The 11,729-nt window shown below is 45.1% G+C and overlaps 1 protein-coding gene across 1 annotated transcript in view; it reads right to left on the bottom strand.

The window, feature by feature from the left end:
* The window catches only part of gpm6ba (glycoprotein M6Ba), a 67,204-nt gene extending 55,887 nt beyond the window's left edge, over positions 1-11,317 (bottom strand). Inside the window, exon 1 of the mRNA XM_063217421.1 lies at positions 10,905-11,317. Within this exon, the coding sequence (XP_063073491.1) occupies positions 10,905-10,908 (4 nt within the window). The 5' untranslated portion in view covers positions 10,909-11,317. The remainder of the gene's footprint in view (positions 1-10,904) is intronic.
* Between the last annotated feature and the right edge of the window lie 412 nt (positions 11,318-11,729).

Raw genomic sequence — 11,729 nt, 5'->3', positions numbered from 1 at the left:
GGCCAGACCCACTCGCAGCTGAAAATTTCGGCGTCCAGCTGGTGGCGCTGGTTTACCAGGCTACAGCAGCTGCCCTCCCAAGTAGAAAACGGACCTTCACATGGAAGAGCATGATCTATTTAAAAGTTCTACACTTTGTGACGATCACCACTACTACTGTATAATAACTGGGTGCGAAAAAATTACATTTATGCCTGTGAGCCCTGACTGTCCCCCAAGGTAGAGAATGAACCTTCAAATGGAAAAGCATGTTATAATGCTACCCTTACCACCACCATCACCACCACCATTACGTTACTGAGTGCAAAACAAGTCAATCCCTGTACAGTAACATCCAGTAATGTGAGAGAAAAAAATGTGTAAAGTGAGAAGCGAATGCACTTTGATGTACAGTGACCTTGGCCAGTGTGACAGGGGTCATCACAAATGGAAGAAAAGGTCATCTCTATAGATACAGGAAAGGTCGTCTCTATAGCTACAGTGCAGGAGCCCTGGGGAGGTTGGTGCCTGTACGCCCCTGACACCGTTCCCCTGCTCCCTCTCCATGGTTTCGGCAGAAATGTCGGAGAATTCCTCCTCTTTGTGCTGCTCACAGTATATTACTGTCAAATGCCAATGTCTTGTTTTATCTTCATACATTGCATTCAGTCGTCTCTGTTGTAATTACATGGTCATAACAAACATATGTGCACACATAGGCCTATATACTGTACACACACATGCACGCCACACTACACTACACCACACCACACCAAACCAGACACACATGCACATGCACACGCACACGCATACGCACACACACGCGGACGCACACACACACACACACACACACACACACACACACACACACACACACACACACACACACACACACACACACACACACACACACACACACACACACACACACACACACACACACACACCATGATTAATCTTCCTTCATCCATACATACAGGCCACTCCTTTATAATCTTTCGATCAGGATATAAGGCTATATGGTCAGTCCCGTCTCTGGGGAAGCCACTGCAGCACAAGCACCCAGGGATAAAAGATGTGCATTCCATGTTTCACTGCAGCGATGTGTTATTATTATGGGATGGATGGGAACAAAAGCAGTCGTCCATCACCATCAGCATCACCATGGAGATCTGAGTCTCTGCAGTTGTCACTTATATTGTAACCTTAACGTTGTGAATACCGGTTAACACTGCTGTCTTTGGTTCAGAACAAAATGTTATGAATTGCTGTCACATGTCAGATCACACTGTTTGAAATGTGTTCAGATCCTATTTCTTTTGTTACAACAATAACAATGACCAAGCCGCAATGCCTCTGTGTAATGTTGTGGAAGTTTTGTACTTCGCGACAAATGTAAAAGCTGATCACTGGTGGAACAGTGTGCTTTATGAGGCTAGTTCTTGGGGCAAAAATAAAAGTAAAAAGTAAAAGTTCAAGCAAAAGTAAAAGTAGGACTTAGCTCATAAGTAGCAGTTTGCAACATGTCAAGTTTTGATATTCGTTGAAGGACTTTCAACTGGAATTGTACATCAGGTTGTGAGAAAAAAGCAGAAAACTCCCTGATACATCTTATCAGCAACAAGACAACTTTTCACAAAGAATCAAAATGAACCACGTCATTGCACAACACCGTATTCAGTTGAAATCCATATCTGTCACAATGCGTCCGTGTGTCCGTGTGTGTGTGTGTGTGTGTGTGAGAGAGAGAGAGAGAGAGAGAGAGAGAGAGAGAGAGAGAGAGAGAGAGAGAGAGAGAGAGAGAAAGCAATAGAAAGGAAGGAAGACCAAAGAAAGACCAAAGGAAGACAATGTGTGTGTGTGTACGTGTCAGTGGAGAGGGCTGCCCCCCAAATTGTGCACTCATGTTTACGTTGTTCAACAGGCATGAGACAGGGCAAAGGACAGGGAGCGTATGAGAGCATACGGTATGTGTGTGTCCATGTTTGTTTGTGTGTATGTGTGTGTCGGTGTGTGTGAGTGTGAGTGTGTTTGTGTGTGTGTGTGTGTGTGTGTGAGAGAGAGAGAGAGAGAGAGAGAGAGAGAGAGAGAGAGAGAGAGAGAGAGAGAGAGAGAGAGAGAGAGAGAGAGAGAGAGAGAGAGAGAGAGAGAGAGAGAGAGAGAGAGGCCGGTGGTGTCAGGGGGGGACAATACAGTAAGAGGTTGTGAACCAGAGAGATGGTGAGAAAGAGGGTTGGTGTGCATACGTGTTCATGTTTGTGTGAGAGACATGAGATGTAGAGAAGGACACCGGGGTAAAGAGAGAGAGAGAGACAGAGAGAACAAGACAGTTGAGTAGACAGAGGAAGGATGACCGTAAGATACAGAGACAGACACAGAGAGACGGAGAGATGGAGAGAGAGAGAGAGAGAGAGTTAAGCGATAGCGAGAGAGAGCTCGTAGCCTGTGTGTGTGGGTGACCCAGTTTGAGCTCGGCCGGCCAGCCTCTCCACTCTACGCACTCCACCCGATTACGACCGGCCGCTCGCCTCTCGTCTCCAAGGAGACGGCGGGACACGGCCTGGACCACAGAGAGACAGCCCTGCATGGCTGCTGCCACTGCTGCTACAGCTGATGAAGAAGAAGATGATGATGATGATGATGATCCCCATCCTACTTGGAATGTCTTAATCCCCATCCCCTACCCTCCCAGCGCAGCCAGGGCCGCTGACAACTTTGGCTTGGCTGGGCCCAGGACAAAGTCATGTGAAAGGACCCCCCCCGCCTCCCCAATACATACAATGTAATGAGGGCACAAATCTGGCCCCACCCCACCTGTCAGCCAGATAGAGTAGAGAGAGAGAGGTTCCATTGGCCCATTGTTTCCGGGTTCTATTATTGCAAGGGGGGGGGGGGAAATCCCCCTTTAGGCAGACCTAAGGACTGTTCTATTCAATGCTAGGAGCCTTATGACACAGCCCCTTTAGGCAGACCGGAACCTGGTCATGTTAGGTGGCCATAGCAACCTATTACATTGGCATATCTCTATATACTTTAAGAGTCTCTGTGTCGGCGGGGAAAGGGCCCCTTACGGAATACACACAATGTAACAAGGACCCTATTCTGGGTCCCATCTTTCCACGGGGGCCCGGGACAACTGACCCCTTTGTCCACCAACACCCCCACCACCGCTTGGCGTCCCGGTTTCCAGCTACATCTCACACATCTCCGCCTGACTGGACTGGGATTGCCACAAGGCGTGTCCAGAGACACTCAGAGTAAAGACCATCATCATCGTCAACACTAACCAAACATAGATCCAGCGCATGGCTAAGGGAAATAAGCATCTGTTGCCACGTTGCCAGGCAGCACGGTGCATTCCATGATGGCACCAGATGCCACCGTGTGATGTAAACAAGACTGTGTGGCTCGCTTTATTGCAGAGACGAAAAGCTGCGAGATGCTGTATAAACACATTTTTTTAATCTTTAGCTTTTTTGTGGCCCTGTAATACGCTACACGCATTTAAAGCTGGAGAGTCAATAGGCTATTTTATCTACTGTGCATGTAGGCGTAGACTCAGTAAAAAAAATGCAGTGTTATTTCTTTACTTACTTTAGAGCAGGGGTGTCAAACTCAAATTGACTGAGGGACAAAATCTAAATCTGGAACGAAGTTGAGCTCGAAGTTGCGAACTCAATATATATATTTTTTAAATTGATTAAATTTGTGTGTGCATGCGCCTGATACACACTCTTCCCCATCACATATTCATACACACTCTTTCCCATCACATATTCAAATGTGCCTGCTCATAGTGTTGCACATGACTGAGAGCTGTTTCACTGGCCTGGACTGGCCCACTCATATTCCTGTGACACAACAGATCTCATGACAGTTTTATTACACTATACTTTAATGGTGTATGTGGACCAACGATAATACACATTGGACATGATCTCGCGGGTCGAATAAAACAACTCTGAGGTTGACATCCCTGCTTCAGAGAGTCAATTCAATATCACCTAGAGTGTGTGTGGCCCCAGAGTACTCTCTAAGTGTTGAATTAACACTGCATGTTTTTGACTGTGTAGCGAAGAAGATAAAATGTTGTATGTAAAAAGTCTCAGAGGTGCAAAATGTGCTGGGAAGGAAAGGGTGAGATTCTTCACGTCAAAGAGCAGCACTAGTATCTGGATTTCTTCCACGTACGGTAGCACCTCTGTCAATATGGTTACAGTATATACAATATGCAGTATGTGGTATACACAAAGCCTGCCCCTAACACTCACGCACGCACACACACACAGACATGAACACAAATGCACAAACAGCTGCTACCAAGACCTCCTTTTGTTTGTGTGTGGTAAGCCTCATTGGGAAGGAATCAGGAAGAGCACGAGCAGAGGACATTTGGTGAGAGTATGTACAGAAAGAGACTCAGACACACACACAATGAACGCTGCACGCACGCACGCACGCACGCACGCACGCACGCACGCACGCACGCACGCTCGCACGCACGCACGCACGCACGCACGCACGCACGCACGCACGCACACACACACACACACACACACACACACACACACACACACACACACACAGAGCAAGGTTAAAACTAATGACCCAAAAAGAGGGCTCCCTTCCAAGAAATATTTGAAAACATGTTTCCTCATATTCTATGCAGACTTATTTTGGTGTTCCACAAACCACATAGATATACCACAAACCACAAACATCACCATGTGGCCTCTACCTCCCTAGGGGACATACAACCCACCACAGGGGTTGTATACCAATGTCAATTAGGGATGCAAATTATCAAATGAATTCATTCATTGTTTGTTGATTGCCTTATCGATCGACTTACGATTAATTGATAAGCTGTGTTTTCCCCCCGAAAACTCAATGTTTCTTGAAGAAAAAACTACTAAATCAAAAAATTTGAATTAGAAATTGAGATAAAATACAACATTTCAATTAATTATTTTAAAATTCTTTAATCCAAAGGTGATTTAAATATTTTCAGTATTCACACCACTCTTCACACACACTCTTCACATGTCCATTTCACTTGGGTCTCTTGTCAGTTGAAATGGCGATTAATTTTGATTAATGTTTTTTTTAATCGATTAACGCATTAATCGATTAAAGTTGATTAATCGATTAATCGTTTGCATCCCTAGTGTCAATATAGTAACTTTTAACCCCTTAACACAGAGACAATGTTATAAACTTAATGTCACATAAATTGTAATGGCTATGTCTTAATCTGTTACTTAAGGGTCTTGGTACTGTCATAGCAATGTCGTTATGATGTAGTTGAGTATTTTCAGCAATTAGTGACTAAGGCCCGACGGCGACCCCATCTGCAGTAAGAGGCTACATAGTTCAAATGAACTCAGTTTCAGTCCCTGTCAAAAATAGTGTAAACTTGGCGAGTGTAACATGTTAAGAGTTAATTCCACTAAATATTGTGTAAATATCAAGTGCTATAGAGTTGAAATTACACTGGCCATCTGCAGACTCTTACACTATTTACGCTCCACAGTGTTGCAAAAACTCGGAAATATTAACAAACCATTTTTTTGTCTGTGCACTCAGTGGACTCATCTTTGTTCAGTTTAACAATTCACACATGTAGCTTGGTTACCACCACAATAAGGAAGGCCAAAGCCTCCAAACAAAATAAAGAAAAAATATATAATTTCTCCCATTTCCCCCTCCTCCCTACACTATCTTTGATGACAGGATTTCAAATCCACCCCCCAACGTAACCTATAATCCCTTTGGCCCAGATTCTGATGGGCAGATCGCCTCTCATGACATCACTGGTAAATGGGTGTGTCCTTTTGTTCCCACCCACCACACACACACACACACATACACACACACACTCACGCACAAGCATGCACACGCACACACACAAACACACACGCACGCACATACGCATGCAAGTATGTGTACACACATACACACACGCATGCAAACATGTACACACACACACACCCACCCCTCCCCAGCTGAGAGAGCGCCTGTCGCTCATCCTGTGAGCTCGGGCTTTGTGCCACCCAATGCCATCGTGACACAATTTCGTCACAAGACATGACGCAGGTGCAGTGCTGTGCACCCATCGTGTGACAGGAGGAGGGAGGACAGGCGCTGGGAAAATGCATTGTCACTTTCTGTGTCGGAAGGCTATTGCAATGTGGTCGGTGATGCTTGGGAGAGGACAGAGATCAAGGCTCTTCATTACAATTGTGTGTGTGTGTGTTTTTTTCCAAGAACAGCAATGGCAGCAATAATGAAATTAAAATGGGTCTATTATACAGTGTCTTTTATAGCATGGTGTGAAAGCGTGAAGTGAAAGCCCATTGGGAAACTCCAACTCCCATTGTCATTGTGACACAGCACTCCACAGCACACAAGTGAACACTGCACACTGCACACAACGAAATAGCATTTATGCCTCACCCGTGCAAGGGGGCAGCCCTCAGTGGCGCCCCATGGGGAGCAGTGCGGTGGGACGGTACCATGCTCAGGGTACCTCAGTCATGGTGGAGGATGGGGGAGAGCACTGGTTGATTACTCCCCCCACCAACCTGGCGGGTCGGGAGTCGAACTGGCAACCTCTGGGATGCAAGTCTGACGCCCTAACCGCTCACCCATGACTGCCCATTCATGGTGTTTCTCATTTGTGAGGATGGCTCAAGGTTTAGGCCTCCTAGGATGGCGTGGGGGTCCAAATGTTACCTCCTTTTCCTTCTTGGGAACACATGTGTTTGTGTCTGAATGTGTGTGTAGATTTGTGTGATGGCATTCTTATGAGGAGTAGTGGATCACTGTGTGTGTGTGTGTGTGTGTGTGTGTGTGTGTGTGTGTGTGTGTGTGTGTGTGTGTGTGTGTGTGTGTGTGTGTGTGTGTGTGTGTGTGTGTGTGTGTGGGAGGATGCTCACGTCCATATCTGCAGGCTGTTCTAACAGTCTGTCACGTCAGAGTAGATAAACAATGTCCAGCTCGTCAACCTGACACATTCACATGATCCAATCACAGTAATAAACAATCAGCTTTCTTCTTTTTCTTCTTAACCATGCTCGTCAACCTGACAGCTTGTCATATGGCAGTAGCCTAAGTAAACAATGACAAGTCAACCTCAGATTGTCTTCTGATCACAACAGCGGCACCTTCCTTCAGAAATAAAGGACGAGGCATCAACGGAAAGAATATTATTGTGACAACAAAAAACAAAAAAACATGCAGCATGTGTAAAAGATGATGTATAAAATAGGTGTGTCTACATATTACCAGAGAGAGTAGAGAGAGAGAGGTTCCATTGGCCCATTGTTTCCGGGTTCTATTATTGCAAGGGGGAGGGGGGGAAATCCCCTTTTAGGCAGACCTAGGGACTGTTCTATTCAATGCTAGGAGTATTATGACACGCCCCTTTAGGCAGACCAGAACCTGGTCATGTTAGGTGCCCATAGCAACCTATTACATTGGCATATCTCTATATAGTTAAAGAATCTCTGATATTACGATGCTTTTTGGCTTGTAATCGTACCCATGTATGTTTATTACATTCAAATTAAAGAAATTCACAATAAGTAGTTCAAGCATGTTAGTTCTACTTGTAGACCTGGTGTTGCTCGCGGGCTGGGGGTCTGTTGTGATAGAGCACACATGTACATACACAGATGCAGTCCAGGGACACACACACAGAAAACCATTCCAGAGAGAAATAGAGAGAGAGAGAGAGAGAGAGAGAGAGAGAGAGAGAGAGAAGAGAGAAAGAGAGAAAGAGAGAGAGAGTGAGAGCGAGAGAGAAAGAGAAAGAAAGAGAGAGAGAGAGAGAGAGAGACTTGCGCGGAAACACAGCATCACATACTGTATGTACACACACATGCACTCACACTGTTTAAACCACTTGTGGCTCACAAACAAATTCCTTCCCTAATCAAAGACAGAGCCTGGAATAATATCACTGTCTTCGGCGAACACAGATGGGGAACAGAGAAAACAACACAAAAAAAACATCACAACAACAGAGAACAGAATGAAGCCATATGATATAAACAAACAGAGCAGAACAGCGTTTCTCTGTCATCTGTTGGCCATGTTAGTCAGCTAAACACAAAGCTAAAATTAAACACAGTTGTCATGGAACCAGAGCTCTCGTCACATTCAATATGGTGACAAGGTGTTTGAGAGTTCAATGGTATGTGAGAAAGTTCTTTCTTTCTTTCTTTCTTTCTTTCTTTCTTTCTTTCTTTCTTTCTTTCTTTCTTTCTTTCTTTCTTTCTACAGCAGAAACAGTACTCTACTGTTTCTGTTATGACTGAATGCAAATCTTACAATTCCTTCATTATATAACAACAACCTTTGGCCTTGAGAGAATTCGGAAATACTACTCAGGCAAAGGAGCTACCTGTGCCAACACACGCACGCACGCACGCGCACGCGCACGCGCACACACACACACACACACACACACACACACACACACACACACACACACACACACACACAGAATGGCACAACCAAATTGGCAGCAACAAAAAGCTCCCAAACTAATTTGTGAGCAGTGGAGGGAAAATCAAGCCCCTTGTTTTGGCATGGTTGAGGGTTGTGAACTTGTGATTGGTTGAAGTCGCCCCCAAACTGGAGACCAGGGCCCCTAAGGGGTTCACAAAGGTAATGGGGGGTCGGGAGGCACGGAGAGAAGGGTCTGTTTGCATAAACCACTGAATACATGCTTTCAAATAATATCACCGTTTTCATAAATTGGATTAGCAGAGAGAGAAGGTAAAGGGGCAACAAGTCTGGGGTGCATTTCTCGAAACCATAGTTGCTGACTACGTTAGCTACTATGTTGTTTGCAATGCAATTTCCCATTGACAACAACCCAAGTTGCTAACTGGCTAACAACTACGCTTTTGAGAAACACACCTCTGTTGGCTCTGTTACCTCCTCTCTCTGCTAATCCCATTTGGGCCTCCTCCTACATCAGCTGAAACGTTCTCCAGATTGTTGTGCAATGGCAATGGGAGTCCGTATTGGACACATGCTTAAGTTTTGCTTGCGTGATGTCACTCAAGTCACCTCTACTGGGGTTTTTACTGTTAGGGTGTAACTAATGCCGGCTGGAGTATCGTTTTTTTAAAAGCCCTGCCTGGGCAGAGTTCAGCTGCTGAGCCGCTCACAACATCCCCCAGATTTCACACAGTTCAGAACTACACATTACAGTATTGTTTTCCTCAAGGTTTCATGAGTGAATTGTGCTCTCTCTCTCTCTCTTTCTCAAGTGTGAGGTGGCTCTTTTCTATGTAAAAAGTAACTGTAAATAATTAACACGTAGTAGTTTGACTTTCATAGTAGGCCTCCAGTGTTATTACATTCGTTAAAGCAAAGTTTAACCGAATGGCCAACTTGACCTACGTGGCACATTTATTATGAGAGCTGGTTCATCTGTAAAAAAAAAAAAAAAAGGACTAAAAGAGCATTTCAACCACAACAACTTGGTTAACTTTCTCTTGCTGTAGTACAGGTTATTGTTCTGTAGGCCTGTGACATTTAAATAACTCTTCCTCTTACTTTCAAATTTCAATCATATTCTATCAGATTAAAAACAGAAATGCAATCATCACTTATGAAGCATCCAGAGAGGAAGAGATCTGTAAGCTGTCACGATAACACAAAACAATCTCTCCGACAATTCAGTGTTATATATTTCTTTTAATTGCAATACTTCCTTGCACAATCCAATAGAGAATATCAAACTAGAACAAGTGACTCTGCCCATCACCAAGGCCTGGCATGGATCAAGGGCTAGCATTTAAGCAGGTCATCATTATCTGTCAGGAAGCTTTATGATTCACAAGTCTAATAATAATACCCTAATGCCCGAGCCATCAAGCTGGAATTGTTTGAGTAGGCTTACATTTAAACTACTGATCAGGCGGAGGTGCTGCTGACAGCTTTAGCTGGGCCCAGGACAAAGTCGTCTGAAAGGGCCCCCACCCAACAGGCCTACATACAGGCTACAGTGTGAGGACCCAATTTTGGGGCCCTCTTTCCCTAGCCGAGGGACAATTGACCCCCTTTGTATGACTGACTCTCTGTTTTCCCTGGTCCGGGTAGTTTCTATTGAGGATCCAGAAGAATAGAAGAACTGATGCTCTGAGTGCGTTTGTTGGTGTGCAATCTGTGGGGCTGACGATGACCCAAGCCAAGCCAAGGTCTGACAGGATACAGCACACTGGACAGGAATGTGTCTGCGAGAGAATTGATCATTCCAAGGACACAGCTGGAACAAATGAACACCGAAATTCTTTCCCATAGATCAGCTCATTGCACCAGGGCTGCATCCCAACACAACAACACCCGCATTTCTCACAGTTAAGTTCTCAGATCAGAGTGAGATCTCCGGTAAAACATGAACGGGGGGCAAACAGTGCAGTGCAAAGACACGTCAAAGTAAGCAGCACTGTCATGAACAAGAGCCCAAGTGATTGTTGCTAAAAGTATTCCAGAAAGTATGTGTAAATACCAAATGGTCACTTTAGAAAAGGGCGGACAAATATTCAACAGAAGTGTCTCGGGGATGCCCATGAGCAAATCTGTTAGCGCGCGACGTTTCGCTTAACTGCGGAAAGAATAGCCTACTGATGCACAACGGGATGCAACAGGCAGTTGTTAAACTTTGCAGCAATATCGCCGCCCGGAAAACAGCAAAACCACTGCTACTCCCTGTAGCCTATACAGTATACATGCATTTGGAGACACACGGACAGTTTTCCAAACAAAAGGCGGCAGCATTTTGAATGCACCGCAGCGCAGTTCTTTAACACCTCAAAGTCGACGCAAATAATAAAACAGGAAAGCCAACGCATAGGCAACTTTTTGGCAAAATTGACAATGTCAAACTCGCCCATTAGGGTACTTACCCATTTCGTTGCCTTCGTCAAAGTTTAACAAGGGACCAGCCGGTGGTGCTTGGTGGACAACTTGCCCTAACAAAAGTTGAACTCCTTTCTTGCTGTCGTTCCCCCGTCCCCCAAATGTATGGTGACGTCACGGATTGGGGGTCCCCTGGATGTACCCCTAACCAATTTTCCACTCAAAGGACAAGTCGGGCTGCTGCCTGCGACGAGTAGCCTATTGCGACTAGTGCGCCACTGGATCCTTTGGCTGCGTTCTATCGATGGTGACAGCCCAATGCGTTTTTGTAACATTTGTTGTAGAATCCTAAAGGTGCAGAAACGTGGTGCGCGATGACAGCTCAAATAGTACCTTTCAAATAGTTTGTTTCTGTCTGGACTGACACTATCGCCAATGTGTGTTTCAGTTTACCAAAAAATATAAGCTAATACATTCAGTTGAACAGTTTTGGTTGGATTTATGGTACCACGTGTTTTCAAAGAACGATTCCAGGATCTCTGGAGGGTTTGGTTTGGGGAATTGGGCTGTCACAGTGCCTGTGTGTGAGAGTGTGTGTTTCACTGAAAAGAGGCATGAGAGAAAGGCTGTGAATGAATTGCCGGATATTCCAGAACCCTCTGCCATGGCAACAGGAACCCCAAGTCTGGGAACCTTATTCAAATCTGACCATTTGAGAGACAGCCAAAGTAGCCTAACCTCAAGAGGCACACAGAACCCTCTTGCACTCACATAGACCTTCTCAGAACACACACACACACTGTACACACACACACACACACACACACTGTACACACACACACACACACACACACACACACACACACACACAC

Source organism: Engraulis encrasicolus, chromosome 15 (genome assembly GCF_034702125.1).
Source record: "Engraulis encrasicolus isolate BLACKSEA-1 chromosome 15, IST_EnEncr_1.0, whole genome shotgun sequence".
Lineage (NCBI taxonomy): Eukaryota > Metazoa > Chordata > Actinopteri > Clupeiformes > Engraulidae > Engraulis > Engraulis encrasicolus.
The sequence above is the reverse complement of the archived record's forward strand: the minus strand, read 5'-3'. Positions and strand labels throughout refer to the sequence as shown.